The sequence below is a fragment of the Ctenocephalides felis genome, unplaced genomic scaffold (assembly GCF_003426905.1).
Source record: "Ctenocephalides felis isolate EL2017-DRISC unplaced genomic scaffold, ASM342690v1 CF-g0.4_SCAFFOLD_03571, whole genome shotgun sequence".
Classification (NCBI taxonomy): Eukaryota; Metazoa; Arthropoda; class Insecta; order Siphonaptera; family Pulicidae; genus Ctenocephalides; species Ctenocephalides felis.
In genome coordinates this window covers 14,352,062-14,376,481 of record NW_020539725.1, presented here as the reverse complement: position 1 = coordinate 14,376,481, position 24,420 = coordinate 14,352,062, and the positions used below count along the sequence as shown (strand labels likewise).

General features: G+C 28.1%; 1 protein-coding gene and 1 pseudogene across 2 annotated transcripts; one reads left to right on the top strand and one right to left on the bottom strand.

Moving 5' to 3' along the window:
* Positions 1–102: 102 nt before the first annotated feature.
* LOC113384894 (F-box only protein 11-like) lies at positions 103–21,877 on the top strand (the record flags this gene model as incomplete). 2 transcript variants are annotated; one of them, XM_026622666.1, is given in 15 exon segments in its annotated part: positions 103–508; positions 11,833–11,961; positions 14,774–14,974; positions 15,401–15,626; positions 15,771–15,944; positions 16,290–16,500; positions 16,657–16,840; positions 16,948–17,172; positions 18,290–18,534; positions 18,779–18,959; positions 19,295–19,548; positions 19,890–20,139; positions 20,352–20,495; positions 20,572–20,751; positions 21,631–21,877. In XM_026622666.1, coding segments are annotated over 15 exon segments (2,945 nt in total), but the record flags the coding sequence as incomplete, so codon positions are not given.
* Positions 21,878–22,983: 1,106 nt separating this feature from the next.
* On the bottom strand, positions 22,984–24,001 carry LOC113384631 (annotated as a pseudogene).
* Between the last annotated feature and the right edge of the window lie 419 nt (positions 24,002–24,420).

Here is a 24,420-nt window from a genome sequence, read left to right as displayed (position 1 = left end):
TATATCATGTTTATCGATATCGATACCGAATTAAAAAGTATCGATATTTTCCCCGTTGAAGTTTGCTGCACGGTGTCCAACCTCAGAAGGGCAGACGTCGTTTTCTATGGGCTGTCGCTGTTATGTGCGGCCGTGAACGATTGTCCCGGAGCGAAAGTATTTGAATGAAAATGAATATTTATTGTGATTAATCTATAAATAGTTCTCCAAATGTATTATGAATGAGGATAATAGTTTCATAACAAAAGTGATTGAAAAATTAGTTGTAAATACCCAAGTCTTTCGTATTAAAACAAAATAATATGTAGTGTTTATAATATAACTAAACAGAAAATGGCGGCAGAGGCTAGTTCGATTGTGTTCTTTGTGTAGACAGTATTAATGGAAATTAGTTAAAATATATTATTGGTGAAAATGCCTAGTGCTTCGTTCACCTCTTCGCGATCTTACGTCCGTAGGTCAAGAAGAAAAGGTGGCAATCGAATCCCATTGCCATCTAGGACATCAGGTAATGTTTAGCCTCAAATCTTGATGGCCTTTCTCAATTGTCAATGAGATTGTACATTTAACAGATAAATGTTATCACAATTGTTATTGTGCGAACTTTCTTGAGAATGACTAATCCTTAGCTAATATCAGACAGAATGTCATTGATTTTTCGTCTGAGTCATAACATAAATGTCAATCATTTTTCTAATTGCGTTATGTCAAATGTGTTTATTACTGTTATAAAATCTACGTACACATAAGGAAACAGTTATGTGTAATTTATTGGGGGCATATTTAATATTTAAAAATTATTTTTATAAGGAGTATTTATTTTTTGTCAAGCTATTTATAACGTATTTTTGGGTCCTATTCAAAGAATAGTTTCTACTTTATAGCTGATATTTTTAGACAAGTATACAACTTAAACAGAGCCAATTAATTTTTTTCATCTATCTGTATAATTTGTGCTAATTTTTAGCATTCTGAAATATAAACACACCACATATTTTTAATTTCTTAATCATGCATTACTTACAATTGTTCATTTTTAAAATAAAAGTGTAGCATCAACTACTCATAAATTTAAAGTTGAATTTTAACATGTTTAATAGTTATGTTTTGATATTTTAGACGCTTCTCATGTCTTGTGCTAATAAATATATATTATTAAAGTTTAATGTTTTCATTTTACTAAATTTTTCTTATTTTATATAAAAAAGCTTATTAGAAATCTGATCGATATTTATAAACATTATAAACCAAATTTTTATTTGTTAGTGGTTTCAGACATAAAAAGGAATATATTTCCGTATGCATAAACTAGGTTTTTCAAGCTAGAAATCCTACTTAAAATTGATTTAATATAGGTAATAGTATTTTTTGCAGACTTATATGTTAGAGAATATCCAAAATTCAAAAATTTGTTGTCAGAATAAAGTTGAGACTATCTTCAATAAATGGAGTGCAAGTATACCCTATTCCCTTTCACTGAGGAAGTAGAAAACATTGATCAGAAAGTATACACGATTATCCAATTATGAACGAATCTTGTATAAATTTCATGGATTTGGAAGCAACATAAGAATACATCATCCCTTTCTAAGAAAACTATTTTTTTTCTTCTACCAAGAAATATATTTGATACAAAATGAAGTAATATAGTTGGAAACTCAATATTTACTATTATATAATTATAATATACTGAACCTAGTTTTTAATGAAATCTATATGAATCATTAATCTAACTAAAATTTGAAGACTAACTAATTTTCTTTGTGATTCGATGAATATTTTCATAAGTCATATTAGTCAGTTCTTGTGCATGGGAAGAAATATAAATTAGTGAATTCTAATAATAATAGATCATTTTAATTATAGGGAAAACACTTAATAACTTTCTAAACTACAAATATATTAGTTTGTATTGAAATGAAGTACTACGAACTACCATGCATTGAGTTATAATCGTATACATGCATTGAGTTATAATTAGTATTTTTACTTTAAAATATAGATATTTGTTTCACAGATTTGTGCATATTTTAGTTAATACATATTTATACTAAATCATATACATCTACAGTATGTAGAATGAGATAATTAGTAATATAGATATTACTACAAGACATGAGAAGCGTCTAAAATTTTAAAACATAACTATTAAACATTTTAAAATTCGAATTCAAATTTATGAGTAGTTGATTCTACACTTTTATTTTGAAAATGTACAAATCTTGAAATAAATGCAAGATTAAGATTAAGTTAACCCTACACAGGATTTTATATTTTTGTAAGCAAAGTTTTGGTAGTTTATGCATTGAGTTATAATCGGATACTTTAGACTATTTGAATCTGAAATAGAGGTATATAGAATCACATTTTTGTGTATATTTTAGTTAATACATATAAATATTAAATCATACACAGTTAATACCTCATTTCATTTTATATTTTTGTAAGCTATAACAAGCTTATCTTTTGCAAGCCAGTAACCAGATATTTAATCGTATTAATTAAAATTAATAATTTGATCGATTACAAAAAAATAAGTTCAGATCTGTGGTTTTAACATTTTTAACATCAGTTTTTGAATATTTAGTAGTACATTTATTAAAGATATTTAAAAGTAATAGTGTACAGCCTATATTTGATACATTAGTATATTTGGCTGTGAAATAGAGGTATATCGTATCACATTTTTGCTATATATTTTAGTTAATACATTTAATATAAATATTAAATCATATATGGTTAATACCTCATTACATTTTATATTTTTGTAAACTATAATGAGCTTATTTCTTGTAAGTTTCAACCAGATATTTGATCGTAATAATCAATATTAATAATTTTATCAATTACAAAAAAAAAAAAATCAGTGAAGATCTATAACTGTGTTTTGAACAAGTGTTTTGTTTTTGAACATTTAGTGGTACATTATTAAAGTTGTATAAAAGTAATAGCGTACAGTCTATATTTGATACATTAATATATTTGGCTCTGAAATAGAGGTATATCGTATCACAGTTTTGTATATATTTTAGTTAATACATATTTATACTAAATCATATACAGTTAACCCACACACTATTTTATGTTTTTGTAAGCAATAACCACATAATTAATTGTGATAATCAGTAGTAATGATTCAATCAATTACAAAAAAAATAAGCTCAGATCTATAACTGTGTTTTTAACAAGTATTTTGGTTTCGAAGTGGTGCATTTAGTAATAATGTATAGCCTATATTTGATTCAATTTTTTAATTATGCACTGATATCACATTTCTGATGATATATATAAATTTAAATCAATCAATAATCATTTTAAATACATCATTTCAATTTCTTTTTCTGCAATGTATTAAACTAAATTTATACCATAACTGTTAACACATTTTGTTTGCCATTCGAGTTAGTGATCTATTAAGCATGTCAGCTGTGTTGATTTTTTAAATATACAAGGTTTATAATAACGGCTAAAGTAGGATGAATTTTCTTAAGAGAGAAAACTGAAATTAACAAGTTAAATTTTATTCTATATTAATACTACATTCTCACTTAACGTATCTTTTCATAATATCTCTTTATATTAACATTGTTTGAATATTTTGTTTGATTAATTTGGAAACTTGTTACACTTTTATCTCTATGATTAATAATTTGACGGTTTAATTCGTCTAACGAATTAATTATGTATCAATATGTTATTATTAATAAACGCAAATCACCGATTTTTTTAAACATTACAACCTATTACACATCATTTGGATTTCAATATACGTTAACAATATCCCAAAAAAAATTCTGCTATAGTTTTAAAATTCTGTTAAAACATTAAAAATGCTTTTATAAATAATACAAATTTTGTCATAAAATATTCTGTCGAATGAATTATACATACATACTTTTATTTTCAGCAGATTTAAAATAGATTTTAACGTTCATAACAAATTTCATTTTTCTACTTGTTGCTTATGCTATTTATTTATTTTTACAACTTTTTGCTTCTGCTAATGTAAATTTTAAGGTATTTATATAGTTTTTGGCTTTTCATAAAAAGCATAATTTATGTCAAAGTATATAATACAGATCAACGTTCAATTTTCCTGCATATGTGTTAAATTTTTTAAATTAATTTAATTAGTTTAAACTAATGTGTAAAATCAATTGTTATTGATGAATGATTATTAATGAATAATTGAAGAAACCTATTTTTAGTGGAGCCATTTTACGGTGATAAAATCCTTTAAAATTTGGGTTTTCAGAATCGAAAAATGACTAAAGTTCTAATTTTAGTACTTTAATATTTTACTTTTTTTTTCTCCAACATATACGCATCAAACTATTGGTATTTTTATAGAATTAATAAGTTTATTTTTCTTATACAAAATGACCGATGGATGAGTATTCCCAGAACACTTATAAGATTCACATTAAAGACTTATGAGATTCTTTCGAAAAAAAACATTGCATATACTCATGCGGAACTTTCGAAATTTATTGGAAAATTTTAGAAGTAAGTGTTTATTAGATATCCAAAATGTGAGAAATTTAATTTTTTTTTGCTAAAATTGGGTCCCGTAAATGCGTGTAAGATTTTCTTGATTTACGTTTAAAATTCACTTGTAATAAATGATTTTCATTAAAACTTTGAATCGAACATACTTTTTTCAAAAACGCAAATATATTTAATAATGTTTTTGTACTTTTTTGCAAATTGACAGTATTTATATGTTCAACAAAAATTATGATTTAAAAATCGTGATTTTGCAAAGGCTTCGAATACTAATAATTTCGTTTTTTTTAATTTTCACATTCACTGCAAATTTTACAGTTTAATTCATTTATTATTACTAATATTTTCATTAAGTTGTGAGTTAAATTTAAGTACGATATTTTCAGATAAACTTTTTTCAAAATCTAGCTTTTTTAGTAATATTACTTTTTATATAAATTTTATATATAATATTAATTTATCTAGTATTTGTTTGTAAACGGTAAGAATGAAACGATTTGTTTCAAAATATATTACTAATATTTTCGTTAGGTTGTGAGATAAATTTAAGTATGATTTTTTTCAGTGAAAATGTGTTAATATTATCCTACTTTTCAAAAAAATTCTGAATTTTGGTAACCATTATGTATTATGAGAAAAATTGTAACAATTAAAACATTTGGTCCAGCCGTTTTCGAGTATATATACATACGAGTATATTGCGTATATATGTATATATGTATATATATATATATATATATATCTATATATATATATATATATATTTATATATATATATATATATATATTGCTGATTATGTAAAATTTGTTCCTTCACAATTATTACAACAAATATTTAAGTTATTGATAATTTAATACATTAATACATTCAACTTTATTATATACATCAGTATTCGTTGGAATAAATATTAACAAAAGTATTTTAATAACAGTTAATATTGTAAATTTGAAGTTACAGACAGCTTATTAAAAAAATCTTAACTCAATATTTTAAAAATGTGTTAAAATCTTAACACTATTTCATAGAGTTTACAACATATGTACTTGATTTTTAACAGGATGTAGGGAAACATTTTTTTGTTATCACCGTTTTCTATTTTTAATTTAGTTAATTCCATTTCTACTCGATAATTTTATATCGGTATTTCTAAATTTGGAAATAAAATGTTTGTAAGGGGATTTAGAAAAACTTTCCCTTGGGTTACCCTACGAATATATCTATTAATAGAATATAGGGGTTTTATATCGTAAACTATTTTTTGTGTTAAATTGTGTCTTTTTCATATTAGTTCTAACCATTTGGTAGGTTAAAGTTATATGTACTAAATGTTTATTTTAAAAGTATTTCTATATATTTTTTATTGATTTGAATAATATCTCTATTAGGCTTGAAGTGAATATGGGGTTATATGTAGATTTATTGATAATTATTGATATTGCAAACGTAGTTTAGCCATATAAAATATTTCTATGGCCAATATGTAAGGCTTTGTTCAGAAAATGTTTCAGTGGTTAATTTTAAGCTTTTCAATCCAAAAAAAATTGATTAAAATTGCAAGTCTTTCACAAAAAAGACAATAATCGATCAGTTATCGAGCTATATGAAAATTAATTAGACTACTAAATACTAACTAAAATAACTACTATAAAATAGGAATTTGGGTGAAAATTTAAATTCCGCATAAAAACATTGAAATAAACAAATTTGATTCCAAAATTTAAAAAAAGTGTTAGATAACCCTTGATAAAAGTAAATTGTTTTTTGAAGTTTAATATAAGTTTTTTCATAATCTCAAGAAAAATATAATTAAAATTCAGTGAAAATTTATTTGTTTACTAAAATTACTTTTACAAAATAGGGGTTTGTGGTAAAAGGGTGAAATTTTAGGACCGTATGTATTATTTAATTATGAATTATGAAAAAATGAAATGTAAAAAATTGGCCCAAGAACTAAAAAAATATCTTGAGGGTGGTCGTGTTACACACACATACACACACATGTATATATATATATATATATATATGTATATATATTTAATTAAAAAAAAAACTTATCTTTTATTCATACAATCACTTAGCTTTAAAATATTTTGACTCCAAATGTTTCCATCGCTTATGTTATCTATCTCTATTATATCATTTGAAAAGTATATAAACTGTTTTTATTTCGAATGTTTAGATATTAGTAATAAAGATAATGCATTATCTACTAAATGTTCAAAAACGCTTTCAACAATATTTTATTATTTAGCAATATTTGCTCCCACGATTCATATAACGAAAGTCGGTCTGAAAATTTTACTTTGCGTGATTTTATTGAGCGAAAATTAGCAATATACTAGGCTGGTTTTAGTAATAATAGTATTAAATAATATTTGAGTAGTTTTCTCCAATCGTATTTACACCTATAAATTCACAATTTCAGTATTACTTCATCATGACTATTGTAATAGTAACCAAAATCTCAGTTTCCAAATAATAATTCATAACAAATATATATGTGTTATACAAATATCATATCAAATTTAAATTTACGCCGCCAAAACATAGTCTCGATATATTTGTAATCCGATTATTTAATTGCTCTGGTTGAAAACTGATACATTTTCACTCTTAAGATTACTAATGTTTATACATGCATTATATGTGTATGTGTGTTTGTATATATATATATATATATATATATATATATATATTCATGAATATCTAATTATTTGCATCTTCTAAGTATACATTTCTATATAAATAAGTTCTTTTTACCAACATTCAGTATAATAAGGCATTCATATCGCATAAAATCTAAAGCAAATATCTTTCGACTCTTTAATATTCAAGACCTGATCTATTGACATATGTAGATTTAGATATATATATATATATATATATATATATATATATATATATATATATGTAATACATAAAAACACCTATAGATACAGTTTTACAAGAAAAACATAACATGCTAAATGAAATAAACCGAACTACGATTTTATGGCACTCAAAAATTTAGTGGATTTCCCCGTTTTAGAGGCAAATATAAGAGTTAGATTGGATAAAAATCCAAACATCATTTTTTATTTATATTTATTTGTTTCTATTTATATTCTATTTATATTTATTTGTTTTAGCAATAATTTCAGAAAATAAAGAATTCTTTATAGATCGAAGAAGAGCAACGCGCCAACCCGCGGCTAATTAATTATTTTTTTGCGGCCCTCCAAGCATTTTTAAAATATAATTTTATTTTTTTTATCAATTTTTTTTCATCAATAAAAAATTATAACGTATTCTTTTCTTGTTGAATTAATTTATAACGTATTAATTTTTGTAAATTATAGTGAATGCGGCCCCCTATAAAATCTTAATATTTAAATGCGGCTCATCACAAGCTTTTGAAATTTAAGTGTGGCCCGTGCGTTAAAAAGGTTGGTCACCCTTGTTGTAGATGGTACATAACATAACGCTATTTTATATAAAATAGGATATTTATAATATATTTTTAAGAAGATAATTCTCAACTGATCTTTTAAAATATTTTTTACTACCCGAAGGAGAAGTTTATGTTTTCATCAAAAAATCCGATTCACTAATTTTGTTTTCTCGACGTTTCAAGCCATTCTGAATCGAATGAGACCAAATTTGGAAAAAGTATGTGTGTGTGTGCGCGTGCGTGAACAATTTTTTTTGCGGTAATTCGACGTATTCTCGAAAACGGCTGGGCCGATTTTAAAAATTTAAAAGCCAATCGATGTATCTTGATGAGGACTATCGTTTGTGCGACGATCGGCCGAGACGTCTCTTTATAAATAGCAGAAACGTGAAAAAATTTTCGTCCACGTTTTAGCCCGCAATTCTGAATCGATTATGAAAATTCAAAAACCGTTCGAAAGATATTGGTTGGGAAACGTGCTGATTAGTTTTTGGTATAGATCGACCTGCCGTTTTCTTGTAATAAAGTCTTAAAAAAAATTTTCGACAATTTTTATTATTATTTTTTTAACGGTAGATACCATAGTCTTCTAGATCATACTAAAATATTACGGCCCTACGGCAATAATAACTTCAAAAATTCGTCAAAGTTTGCAAAAATTAGTATCGTTTTTTTGGCATTTGTCAAAATTATACCTTTTATCGACGTTTTCTCAAAAACGCCTGAACCGATTTCAGAAATTTAAAAGCAATTTGATGTATCTCGATGAGGACTATCGTTTGTCAGTGTAGTGCGACGATCTGCCAATCCGTTTCTTTGTAATTTGAAAAAAAAAGTGTTAAACTTTTCGTCCACATTTAAGCTCATACTACCGAATCGATTTTAAAAAATCATAAACTGTTCGAAAGGTATTAGTTGGGAATGATACTGATTATTTTTAGGTGAAAATCTACCAAGCCGTTTTCTTGTAATTTGTTGAAAAAAAATTTAAGCCGATTTTTATGGTACATGATCTTATAGAACTTACTGTAATATTACGGCCTTAAGACAAGTTGTTGAATTTTAAAAATTTATCAAAGTTCGAGAAAATGAGTAGTTTTCTTGGCGTTAGCTAAAATTAAAATTAGACGATTTACTTGGTATAATAATAGAGTACTTTGTCTTAATGAACATACTTAACTAAACCATTAAAGTCCTCTAGAAACTGGTTCAAATATAAAAATGGTTGATTTTTGAAAATTTTTTTTTAGAAAATTCTCCGAGTTGACGTGTTCGTTCATTTTCAATGATGTGTAATAAATCCACTCGGAATACTTCTAATCACTCATAAATTAATTTATTTTTTATTGATTAAGTTGATTATTTACACACATCGGGAAGTTCATGTAACTTGCCTCAAGGCAAAATACCAATACCAACTAGTTATTATTTTGCTTTATTAGAAGACAAACATCAATTTGATTTTTGTCAATACGAATTGAATGTTTAAAATGTTGCAGATCAGTACAAATAAATATGCATATGTAAGTGTACTACAGATATGTATTCCAATGGGTTTTAAACGACTAAATTATTAAAAATTAAGTTTTTGTGATTTCTATAACTTGCGAGAATATAGAGCTAACAACCAAGTGGAATTACGTATAAGTCTAAAATTAATTTCTTTGAATAATAAAAAAACGTCTTATACGATAGTATTTGTTTGGATACAAAAGTATTGAATTTTCCCATGAAATCATCAAATCACTAGATCTGGACTCGCCCGTAGGTGTCCAGCGGGACACCTACGGGAGCGACGGGACTTTGATTTAGAGGTTCGGGTTCGATACCAACTTCGAGCAGCCTGTTGTCATGCGGCAGTGACAACGATTTTCACTTGAAAATATAGTTTGCCAATATGTTTTCAAGTGAAAATAGCCCTCACCCGGTATTGCTGCTCCAATAAAAAGTCAGCCCTATTAGATAAATTATAATAATAAAATCATCAAATATGGATGGTTTAACCATTGGGTTACCATCTAAAAATACGAAGTACGGAGAAGTTTCAGCCCAACAGCTTATAGGACGTAAGGTTTGGTTGCTGTTGAGATATGAAAAAAAATCACTAGACCTGTATTATTTTTCTTAAAGAAAAATGGAAAGTGTTGCAGAATATGTTGAAAATGTTCTAACAAAGTAAAAATAAATTTTTAATGAATTTTCAGATATTTTGAAAATTTCGAAATAGACTTCATTGCATTATTGCTGTTATTAGAATACTCTATGTATACCAAACGTTATGTGTTGCTTGAGATAAATCGATTGTCTGCCTCAAGCTAACAATCCCTTAGTTTTGTCTGACGGGGGAGAAATAGTTTTGTCCATATGCATAGTATAAACGCATTATTTCTGGAAAATAATGATTCAGATAAATATTGTTTTATAATAAATAGAATTGTATTAATAATTGACTAGAGGGATTATATGAATCTTTCTTAGACATCAAATCTTCAACATTTGGTATTTTTTGTAGAATAATTAAATAATGTATTCATTCACAGTCTCTAGTAAGACAATAACGTTCAAAATAAATGAATGTAATACATTAATATGTTAATTAAACAATAAAATGGATTGTGCTAATATGTAGAAGTTATATTAGTTCAGTCATTATAGTAAGTTCACCTCGGAGTTCGAGATACCCAGCTGTAAGTCTGTAAACATAGTATATTGATACCCTAAAGTTGTCTCAAAACCTACATATGGTATTGACACCCTACCATATGTAGGTTTTGAGACAACTTTAGGGTGTCAATATACAAGTATATACAGACTTAAAGCTGGGTATTTCTAATTCCGAGATTCTTACCTAATTTAAGCGTAAATGACTGAACTATACTGGCAACCAGGTAAGTGCGGTTTTCAACTCAGATGATTTAAGTTGAATTTTTAGGTTTGTTGACGTAGTCCAAATGTAATATACCTTTTATTAATAGATAGTTTGCAATTTAGATGCCCATCAGTAAAAAATAGCTTTTTGATTGATTGGTAGTTTACGTTTGACGTTCGTTGAAAGATGGAAAATCTGTTTGAAATTTTGGTCATATTTTATCTATCAGCTATCATATTTTTTTCTTTCAGCAAAAGTAAATTTCCATCGAAAGCCCATAAAATATTATGAGCTGTTTATGGTGACAGTGTCTAAATTGGTTTGCCAAATTTGGTTCTAATGATTATTCACTCCAAGAAATTTACTACTTTTACTCTTACCATCTAACCGAACGATTAATTTTGATGCCTACATTGAACAACTTACGAAATTAAAGAACGAGCCTTGAAAAGCAGCCTAAATTGACAAATCGAATCGTTTATTTATTTCATTATTGATACAACATCACATATCTTTTATTGGTTGGGATGATTTGCCATATTTACTATACAGCTCTGACCTTGCACTTTCTGATTCATTTTTTGTTTAGATCTATACAAAACTTCTTGAATAGTAAACAATCCAATGATTATGATGGTGTCAAATTGTACCTGATTCAGTTTTTTTGCCGAAAAAAACTTGAAGTTTTATGAAAGTGGAATGATGATGCTGCTTGAATGATGATAAAAATAGTCATTGATCAAAATGGATAATACATTACAGAATAAAGTTATTTAGTTCCACGAAAGAAGTGTCCTTCATTTTCTTACAAAAATTCTCACTTGCATAGTACTTGTTGACATTCTTGACGATTATGACAAGTTGATATTTAAATTATAATACAAAAGTTATAATTGATCATTTAAATGAGCCATTGAATTTCACTCAAATGAATAGCACTGAAAATGTATTTGTCTATTTTATACATGATTTTTTTTAGATTTTTTAATTTACTATTCATAATTTGATTTTCTTTTTTATTTTTAGCCGAACCAAACGAGCCTTTGCCACAGAACATTCCGGCCCCAGGAGTCCCGTCCAGTTCTGGTGCTGGAGGAGCAGGTCCAGCCAGTGCCAGTGGAGTGCCCGGAAGTTCTGGTCTCAGTAATGCCGGACGTGAGTAGTGCCATTTTATACTACCTTTATCTACTATGGTACAGTTAACAAATATCTTAACAATCACAAGCAATTAGGTTAGCTTTATACATTTTTAGTGAGATTTTTCACATACTTTTTATACAGAAGGGAATGCATTATAGTCAAAGTCAAGATATCATTTTTTTATTTATTAAAATACTTCATAATTATCAAAAATCTTCGCTCAAGCAGATTACCGTATGAGTGGTTCAGATTTTTTTACTTTATTGATGTTTTAACATCTGTGTTCAATATGGGTTATAATACTAAACAGATCGTAAAGTACTGTAGCAAATACTCAGTACTAAGCAAATGTAAAAAAATTAAATTTAAATCGTATGTATCGTGCAAAAACTAATTAAATCGTATTTCTGTTTGTGGTGTGTGTTTGTTTCCAATGAAATGAAAGCATTGACTACTTTGCTAGTTTTACATATAACATTTCAATTGTCATTTTATTTTATTTTTTTGTTAGTCGCGCCATTCGAGCAAACATGAGCTTTATTGAATTAGAATTGGTTATTGCATGTTTAAATACCCATACACAACACATACTCATATCTTATTGTTCTTATTATTATTTATAAAATATGATGACGTACATTGAATAGTTATTGTATTAATATCTTCTATATATATAAAAATAAGTCGGGTTTTCCTTCCTGACGAAATAACTCCAGAACGCACGAACCGATTTCGACAATTTTGCATTCGTTGGAAAGGTCTCGGGCTCCGCAAGGTTTATAGCTAAGAAAATTAGTTGTGCATGGCATCGTGCCTTAATGCAAGCTGCTGGAACTTCACGCACCGTAATTAAAAATTCGAGTAATGACATTAGTGCGAATTATCAGAATTATGCTTGGTTAAGTCAACGAGCAATTCTTGCCGCAAAGAATAATGATGTACACGCCCTGAATTTCACCATTCAATTAAAAATTGCTGGCGATTTAGTGACATACCAATGATTCTGACTGGTCTTCCATTTGATTTCAAACGATTGCAATATCCAGTTCGCCTTGCGTTCGCAATAACATGTCGCAAGGCCAATCGCTTAGTGTTTGCGGGATAACATTTCAAATAGATTATTTAGAAAATCATTGTTCTTCACATGGGCAGTTATACGTTGCCTGTTCACGAGTTGGAAAACCATCCGCTTTGTTTGTGTTAACGTCAGACCAAAAAACAAAAAATGTGGTTTACCAAAAATCACTTCCATGAAACGGATAATTTGCGGATTCACTTTCATTTACTTAGAGAAGTTCAAATAAAAAACACTTCATTTTTGTAATCAAAATAAATTCGTTACTGTTGTATGATAAAATCAAATTTTCCCTTTAAAATATAAAACAAACAAAAAATTTCTTCATCTTTCTCACGAAACCATCTGGTGGCGAAACGGAGTTTGTCGGGTTTGCTAGTCATCATATAAATACATCCTTGATCTGTACAAAATATTAAATCCGATTTTTAGCTTATTCTATATTTTGCATTTTTGTTGATTGGCCTTCAGATTAGTTTTAGTTAATTTATTTATTTTCTGCTACTTTTCAAAACGTTCAATTTTCTATTCATTATAATTTAAGAGAAAAACTTTTGTTGCTTTTTCAAAATATATACTAAAATATATTAAATACGGTTTAATATAATCAATATATTATTGTTAATGAAAAGAATTTGATTTTTTTTTAATTTTTATATGAGGTATATTATATTAGATCTTATTTTTTTATTAATACTGAAAATTATTTATCATTTGTATGAAGATTTTTTTTTATATTATCAACAATAAATTTATTATTCTGAATTTTACTTTGAAATGCTTTATATTACTGTGTGAATATTTAATGCACCTCGTTTTTAATCAGTCGGTTAGAATTGTTCAAATAATGATAGTTAACAAGTGGGCGAGTTATCTACCAACGAGTTATTTTAACAGGCACATCTAACACTCGTGCCTATTGTTCTGTTACATTGGTTTTACTATGTTCCTTATCTGAACAACTTTAAATTTTTTCTAATAGTATTTGTGAAATGATTTTAGACAAAGGAAAAAAAATTAAACTAAAATCTTATATTGAATGTTAATTTTATATGCAACTTATTATATTTGTTGTATGATCATTGGGAATCCTAATGTAAAAGCTAATTTACATTTTTTACATTTAGAAGCTTTACATTTTTAATACTACATAAGCTAATTTCAATGCTAAAGCTTGAAGCTTGTAATGCATTACAAAACAAAATGTAAGAAGATTAAAATAGTACCTTCACTCAAAGTAAACTGATTTTGGAGTACTTGCAATTTGACTTCTTGTTAAATTCCCTTGAATTTTTAGTGTATTCTAAAATGAAAAAGCATGATGATTTGAAAATATAATCACTTTATCTAAAACTGATTTGTGTTAAACATTATAAAGATATTCTGATCTTCAACATTATTGTTAGTTCATCACAGAAAGGACTTGCAAATTAAATATATATTCGAATTAGTAAATTTAAAGGTCTTTTGAATAATAGTTCTGAGAAGTAGGACCTAATTATTTACACCATCAAAATTGTAATATTTATAATTTATAAATATCATATTATTTGAAACATTTTATATTGTAATAGTTTACTTAGTATTATCCAAAACCAATATCAATTGTACTAACACAAATTGTATTATTCGTACTAAGTTTTATGCTTTCTTTGGAACGTTTATTGGATGTCAATTTCCAGTATATATAATTGTTAATATCTATCATTCAATTGTTAGAAATCCATGTATAAATATCAATTTGTCCAGTAGATAATCCAGTGGTTTTTGTTCCCAATAATTCCTTATCCGGAGATGGCGCTCCTTCAACGTCCGCCGCGTCTGCCTCTGGTGGAAGTGCGAGCAGTGGTGGCGGAGCTGGTGGAAATTTAGGATGTACGGGATCAACGTCATCCGCCTCTACTGCTGGAAATGCTAATGGACCAGCCAATTCACATTGCGGGCCTCCAGCGGGTTAGTAACAATGAAACTATGACTGGATTTTTTTAATAAATGATGATCAAATGGGCAAATTCTAAATTAGTAATAATAAGAATTTTGAGCATTTTAAAGTTATTTGTAAAATATTATTCGTCAATCAAATTACATGCTTAGTACCACGAATACCCATCATTGCTAAAAATACCTTTTCCACAGCATTAGTACGAATTGAATGACTACATACACAATATTACTATCACACAATATTCATCACTTTTTCTGAAGTATGCCAAAACGATCAGAAAAATCATATTTGATTTTATTACGATTTCTACAGAAAGTTAAGTATTTCTTATAGTGCAGATTGGGACGAATAGATATTTTTAATTAGAACTTTAGACACAAATTAAATTCTTTTTACTGATTGCTTACTATTTAATACCGTATAATTCATTCTAGGTGCCGCAGTAGTACATCACAGTCCGTACGACTTACGTAGAAAGAGTCCTTCTTCTAATCATGATTGGGGGGCTTCCACTAGTGCTGCTTCTACAGCTCCTTCCACAGTGACGTGCGCAGCAGGAAGTAGTAGCAGTCTTGCTGGACCTAGTGGCTCTACAGGCAGCAGCTCATCGACTTCAAATGGTGGAGGGTATATGTTACCAGCCAGAAAGAGACCGAGGAGGTAATGCATTTAAATGAGATGCACTTTCTTTTTTTTTAAATACTTGCATATTTACAATTTGTTAATAATAATATTTACAAGTATTTACAGAATATTATACTGCTGAAACCAAAAGCTATTAAAAAATCTATATTTATATTGTAGGACATGTTCAACTTCAGCGGATAACTCTCCAAATTCTGCTTCCCACTATTTGCAATATGAACTTCCTGACGAAGTTCTGTTAACAATATTATCATATTTATTAGAACAAGATCTTTGTCATTTAGCTCAAGTTTGCAAAAGGTTTCAAGTTATTGCAAATGATACTGAATTGTGGTAAGTTTTAAGGAAATATTTTTACTTGAGCACTTAGATTGTAAAATAGATATGTATGTAATATATTTAAAATATGTTATGTTTGCGGTTTTTATGATTTACCTCTAAAACTTTTTATCATGTCTGATGAATAAAGGATATTTTTAACCATTATTAACAATACATGCAAGGTTCTGCACAAGGCGTTTTTCAAAGCTCCAGTATTTTCAATATGTTCATCAATAATTATGAATTTAGAATTATCAATGCATTTTTTATATAGTATTTACATAAACATTGAGAAGTTTCTACAATGTGTAATAAATGACAATATTTAATAGGGCATTATTTTTTTTCAATTTTCAGGAAAAGAATATACCAAAATGTCTATGAGTACGACCTACCACTTTTCAATCCTGGCCAATGCAGGTTTGAATTTGCTTCACCAGATGATTGTGAATATGAAAATCCTTGGAAAGAATCTTTTCGGCAATTATACAGAGGAATTCATGTTAGGCCTGGATATCAGGATAAAAAATACTGTGGGAGGAATATTAAATACTTTAATACTTTACAAGTGAGTAATTTTCATTTTATCATAATTCACTTTGTTTTTGACTAGTTTTTAAATAGTACAGTTGATTTTATATTTATTCATGGCCAATATTTTATTTAATTTTATATTGGCCCCACTTTTGATGTATTGAATCACAATTGATTTTATTTATTTCAGGGCGCTTTAGTTTATGCTGATGAACGAAATTGTGCTTCAAGTCCAACAACTGGTTCAAATACTAGTTATTCAATGAGCGGTAATGGTGTTGGTGCTCAAGAAAATCAATGTTCTTTAGTGTTTCTGCATGCTGGTACATACAGAGGAGAATTTCTTGTCATTGATTCTGACATTGCTCTGATAGGTCAGATAATAAGATATAAGTTTTTTATAATCCTAAAACTCATTTTACAATTTTTAAGATATAGTTATTTTATATTCAATGATTTTTACTTATACAATTTATTTCAGGAGCCGCACCTGGAAATGTTGCAGAGTCAGTTATTTTAGAACGAGAATCTGAATCAACTGTGATGTTTGTTGAAGGCGCAAAGCAAGCTTATGCTGGTCATTTAACATTAAAGTTTAGCCCAGACCTAACATCCACGGCTCCACATCATAAGCATTACTGTTTAGAAGTTGGTGAAAATTGCAGCCCTACAGTTGATCACTGTATAATTAGGAGTACCAGTGTTGGTAAGTGAACCATAATCTTTATTTGGAATCATTTTCATTCTTGACTATATTTAGATGATAACTTTTCTCAGTTTCAATGTTATGGTCATTAAGAAGATACGACATTTTTAACTTCTCAAAGGAGATGTTTATGTTTTCGCGAAAATTTTGCCAATTTGCTAATTTTGTTTTCTCGACGCTTCAAGTTATATTGAATCTAAAAAGTCTTAATTTGGAAAAAGTATGTATGTAAGTGTGTGTGAGTCAATATTTGAACTTTTGTCGACGATTTCTCAAAAACGGCTGGTCCGATTTCAAAATTTTTTTAAGCCATCATAATGGACAAGTTTTGGTCAGTTGCGTGACGATCGGCCAAGCCATTTCTTTGGCAGAAAAGTGTAAAATTTTTCGCCCACGTTTGAGCCCACTATCTTCAATCGGTTTTGAAAATTCAAAAACTGTTGGGAAGTTATTTGGGATATTCGCATTGACTAGTTTTGGGTAAAGATCAGCCGGGCCGTTTCTTCGTAAATATATATTGAAAAGAAGATTTTTGGTGATTTAATGAAACATTGTATAACGATTGATTTTGCGGTTTGAAATAATATACTAAAATATAATAGGCCTAAGATAAGTGGTTGAATTATAAAAATTCAAAATACATAGCTCAGAATTTTGTTGCGCGCTTCAGCGATTCTTATCAGAATCTGTGTTTCAAAGGTAGCTTCTGATTATAGCTTAGACCACACCTAAATGAAATACAATTTTAGAACCAGAAACAGATGAATGAAATATGTTAAACAAATTAATTTAACATATATAATTTCATATATGTATTAGAAGTATATTTGAAAGACATCATTTGGAAATCATATTAATTATTTTTTAGTAAAAACGAAAATTTTATTCTTAAATTAACAGTAGTATTCTACTCAAATAGCTGAATATCAATTCTAATTGATTAAATTTCCTATGTATACGTAGTGAAAGTTCATGCAACTTGCCTTAACGCAAAATGCTACTTACAACTAGTTACCAAATATGATTGAAAAATGACAAACACACAAACATATCTGAATGTATACACCTAATATATAATATGTTTATATATATATATATATAAATTTATTTTTTACAGTAGGAGCAGCAGTATGTGTATCAGGCATGGGTGCTAACCCATCAATCAAACACTGTGATATAAGTGATTGTGAGAATGTTGGATTGTATGTAACAGATTATGCACAAGGAACTTATGAGGACAATGAGATTAGTAGAAATGCTCTAGCGGGTATTTGGGTAAAAAACTATGCAAATCCTATAATGCGACGGAACCATATACACCATGGAAGAGATGTTGGGATTTTCACATTTGATAATGGAATGGTAAGAAATTTATAGAAAATATCCTTTTCACATGCTGAAATCTAAGCATAGCCATTTATGAACCAATTTATTTTATATGAAAATGCTTATACTTTTCCTGTTTTTCCTCATTTTTTATACTTTTTTAATATGCAGTTTCTTTATGCATGATACATTGATTGAAAATATCAAAATTGGATTATTTTTTATACTTATGTCTTCATATTTTACTGGTGTATTCTTATTATATATAATTATTTTTTAGGGTTATTTTGAATCAAATGATATCCATAACAATCGTATAGCAGGCTTTGAAGTCAAAGCTGGTGCAAATCCTACAGTTGTACAATGTGAAATTCATCATGGTCAAACTGGAGGAATATATGTTCATGAAAATGGTTTAGGTCAATTTATAGAAAACAAAATTCATTCAAATAATTTCGCAGGTAAGTCATACATAAACTGTTTGAAAATATTTCTGCATGATAACTTTAACCATGATATGAACATTTGTTAACAAAAAAGTTGTGAAATTGAAAATGTACGATTTAACTGAAAAACCTGCAATGTTTATAGATTATCAACAATATTAAAAGTTTAAAATAAAGTTAATGAACTTTATTTATAATCTAGAATTTGTATAATCTCTCAAATACTAAAGAAATAAAATATCTTTTATTAGTAACTATTTGAAAATAAATATTTACAAATAAATAGTTAGTTCATGTTAAATATATTCAATTTGCATTTATGATGTTTCATAATTATTTTTAATTTCAAGGGGTATGGATAACATCAAATAGTAATCCTACAATACGAAGAAATGAAATTTACAATGGCCATCAAGGCGGGGTGTATATATTCGGGGAAGGTCGTGGCTTGATTGAGCACAATAATATTTATGGCAATGCTTTAGCTGGCATTCAAATCCGTACTAATAGTGATCCAATAGTTAGACATAATAAAATACACCATGGACAACATGGTGGCATATATGTGCATGAGAAGGGTCAAGGATTAATAGAGGAAAATGAGGTAAAGTTATGAAATTATTATCATAATTCTATTACAACATGAAAATGAAAAATTATTTTTCTAATGAATAAGGAATCAATTATTAAAATAAAACATTTGTTGGCAGTTTTTCATTATTTCAATATAATTGATTCTCTAGAAGATTTCAATTTCTAAAATGTATAGTATTTCATAATGGTGTTTATGAAGCCACTAAATTCTATTGTCTTCTAAGTCCTAAATTTTCAATGGCAGATTAAATGTAAATATATATTTTTTCAAACGTAAGGGACTGCTTTTAGTTTATATTACACAATTTTTGAGATTTTTATTGTAACTTCTATTTGTCTCATCTTCCTCAGGTGTATGCAAATACTTTGGCTGGTGTGTGGATTACAACAGGCAGTATGCCAGTTTTAAGGAGAAACCGAATTCATTCTGGAAAACAAGTTGGAGTTTATTTCTATGATAACGGACATGGTAAACTTGAGGATAATGATATTTTCAACCATCTTTACTCTGGTGTCCAGATCAGAACGGGAAGTAACCCAGTCATTAAAGGAAATAAAATATGGGGTGGACAGAATGGAGGAGTACTTGTTTATAATGGAGGTTATTATTCTTTTACATATGTGCATCTGAAGTAATATTATTTATACTATAACCGTATTAGTTCAAAGAGCTTCTTCAAATATATATCAATTTTTTTTAACTGCAGCTAGTACATATGTTCTGCAACAAATTCTGATTGATAGCTTATTAACTATTCATATATAACCTTTGAAATAAGTTCAGAAAAGTATTTGATGAAATATTTGTTGCAGGCCTTGGATTGTTGGAACAAAATGAAATTTTTGATAATGCAATGGCAGGAGTTTGGATAAAAACAGATTCAAATCCAACATTAAAAAGAAACAAGATTTTTGATGGAAGAGATGGTGGCATTTGTATATTCAATGGAGGAAAAGGTGATTTTCATAATTGTTATAATATTTATGTAAAAGAAAAATGTTATTGATGTCGTTTGTTTTACTTCTGTATCAGGTATATTGGAAGAAAATGATATATTTCGAAATGCTCAAGCTGGAGTGTTAATATCAACTCAAAGTCATCCACTGCTAAGGCGGAATCGGATTTTTGATGGTCTTGCTGCAGGTGTTGAAATAACAAACAATGCTACTGCGACACTAGAATTTAATCAAATATTTAACAATAGATTTGGAGGTAAGATTATTTATCAGTCAATTTATTTGTTGTTTTATTTTTTGTGATTCACATTTAACATATTTTAGAAATTTTTGAAATTCAGATAAAATATAATCTTTGTATTTATTGTCAAAGTAATTTGTCACTGCTTTGCCATATTCATATCATATCATTTCTAATGCAATTGAAATTTTGAAACTTGACTCTAAAATTAAATCTACTATATTATATTGTTTAAACTACAATCAACATATATTTTACTATACAATATTGATCTAAAGGCATAAAGGCTTGTGTTACTTTATATGTCTTTCCTCATATAATAGTCTCATAATATAAAATAAAATGTACATGGAAAATTATTTTGAAATAGATTTATTAAAGCATCAAACTTAAATTTACATGATACTGACCTTATTTGGAAAATCATGATCTTAGTTTTGGAACATTTGTTGCAAAGAATAATGAATAATATTAAATTGTTTGACATTTTACAGTTGAGACAAAAGATATATCTTGAAAGAAATATTAATAGAGAAATGTGTATGTTATATTCGCTCATTACTAAATATTCTCGATTCAAAAATGCAAAACTTATTTCGCATTATTAACAATAACATACATTGCACTAACTCTATGTGGTGATATGAAAATATACACAATTTATAAATTTCAATTTAATTTGAGCAATAATAATGACGTGCATCAGTATTTTGAAATGTGTATACAAGTTTTATAAGTTGGGTGAAAATTTATAAAATATTTGTCTATAAATTTTAATATGATTACATCATAATCATGCATCAGCGGGTTATGATTATAGTAATGAAAGAATTCCAATAAATAATAGAAAAGCTTTTCATTAAAAACTATATTGTATTTTATTTTTAATTCCAGGCCTTTGTTTGGCGAGTGGGGTGCAACCAATAATTAGAGGCAATAAAATCTTCAACAATCAAGATGCTGTTGAAAAAGCTGTTTCGAACAGTCAATGTTTATACAAAATCTCTTCATATACTAGCTTTCCTATGCATGATTTCTACCGATGCCAAACTTGTAACACGACGGACAGAAATGCAATCTGTGTCAATTGCATCAAGACATGTCATGCTGGTCATGATGTGGAGTTTATTAGACATGACAGGTGAGCAGAATTTATTATTATATTTTTGCAAGATGTTTATAGTTCAATGAACGTATATTGGTACTCTATAGAAAATACATGTATCTAAGCTCTAAACATTTCTATATAAAAATTTCTATTCAATATTACTCATAAATAAGAATGTATGACTGACTTAATTTATTATATGCTTCATTTATAAGAAATTGACTATTTTGAAAATAAGAATGTTGTTGGCCTCTCGGGTAGTATGGCCTTATTACATACAATAGATACAATTTTCTAAAAATTATTTTCATATTTTATTTCTATTAATTTCTGATAATTTTTTATCCTGCCACCACTACTGTATTTGACTTTTTACCCCTGTGTATTATCACAAGTAATGCACTAAATACATTATTTTTATATCAAACAATTTTGATTTTGGAGGAAATGAGAAACATGCTTTCTTATAGAGTACCATTTATTTATAGGAAGATACAGATTTCAGCAGCATGTTCAATATATTTCATTCATGAAAAAATAGCTTTTTTTGTATATTTTTCTATTTGTTTTTTATTATAAAGAATAAAAAAAACTAAACTCAATTTAAATTTCCAATAGTTATAAAAGATATGAGTATTCTAAGGCATGCATCATAATATTTTAACATAATTAAACTGTCATCAATTTTAACTTTGTAAATTTTAAATGCAATTTAGCGATTCTTATATATAAACCAAGTAAAATTAAGGATATTCAAAGCTCAAACTTTACAATACTTTTTGAATACCTCCACAATTCTTGAAAAATTATTGAAGTGATTAATAACATTATAATAAAATATTTCTAGTTTTTTGAAATTGATATAAAATTCAGTTTTAACGTTTTATTTTCAATTGCAAATTATCATAAAATCCTTAAAACAGTAAAACAAGGATTGCAATGCAGCAGTCTTAATTTGGCTCTTAATACATAACACCTATTCAAAAATAGATACTTTCTTCCCATCTCTCAAAATACCTTTATAAATTTCAATATAAATAAATGATCAATTAATATAAAACATTTGCATTGCAATCATTTCATTTAATACTTAACTATTAGATACAATAGGCAACTATTTAAAATATTTGAAAAAGCAATACAGTTTAAAATTTTATTACTTCAATTTAAAAATAATTTACTCCAAGTACAAAACTTAACCCATCATCATCACTTTACAATTTTAATACTCTTCCTCCTCTTCTTCGTTTGCAACACCTTCGATTTCATCAGGGGGAGCAAAGCCATCTTCAGTAGCATAAAGAACATCCATTATTTTTGTGATTAGCGGATTATCACTTGTATCTTGACTTTCTTGACATAATTTCAATTTCACGAAGTTTGCTGAAATAGAAATCCCTTTCCTTCTCTAACCCTTCCACGTTCAACTTCAAATCAAGCACTTGATTAGTTAATTCATCTACTTTGCCGGTATCCCCAGCAGCACCTCTATTATTAGTTGCGAGACTTGGTTTTGGTTTTGCTGTTGTTTGGACTCTTGAGGGATTATTAGCGGAGATTGCACTTCTGGCTGTTTTATTGGAGTCAAATCTAGGTGCTGGGGTTTTCTTAGCTATCATGTTTCTATTACCACTAGCATTTCCCATTGGAGCTCCCTCACGCATTGCTAATGCATCATAATCACGACCATCAAAGTTAGCATCAAAAAACTTCTTGAACCATTGCATGAACTCGAAGTTATCCTGAAATCTTCCTTTGACTAACTTATCAATGGGCACGATCTTGTCCACACCCATTTTATTGAAAGAGGCCTGCAGCAACTTGAAATTTTGGATATATTCATGTTCTAAGTTGGTCTTGAATTTTATTCTCTTCATGGGCACACTGCCAGGGAATAACATATCCATAAATTGACAATAAGCCGCGCCCGTGCATAATTCTTCTATTTTCGAATAAGAACATGATAAACAATCATTTACCCAAGCTAGCATATCATGTCTGGATAGGTTTCGGATGTAACGTTTGTAGAATACACATTAACCGCCATTGTAAACCGATCTCTCGTAGTAGTTGCGTTGTACTATTTTAATTTGTTCTCAAGTCAAATGGAAAACAATTCACGAATTGTAACGCACACTAGATTCACCGGCCTGTATATGTTTTTTGATGTTCTTTTGAGCGTAAAGAATTCGGCTTACCTACATAACTTGATGCGTAATGTCGATTAAATAATAATTGAGGCGTGTAAATGATATACTGCCATGTCGTACTGTCAAAAAGTATGTCGGCAAAGGAAACCATAGAGAAAATTCTTGATAGGAATAAGACAAGAATCAATGTTGCCATGTGATGAAAGTTTAAGATTTGCAGCGCCTCTATGGTTCGAAAAGATATTCTACAACACTCTAACTCTAAGAAACTACGACGCAAATTTTATTCTGTACTAGATTGTTGTTCAACATTTCTTCAATTGTCGATTAATTAAAATATATGCATATACATGTTCACATACATATTCTATAATTCAATATAGTTTAATTGGAGTTCATTAATTCATTCTAGTCGTAGTTCATTTC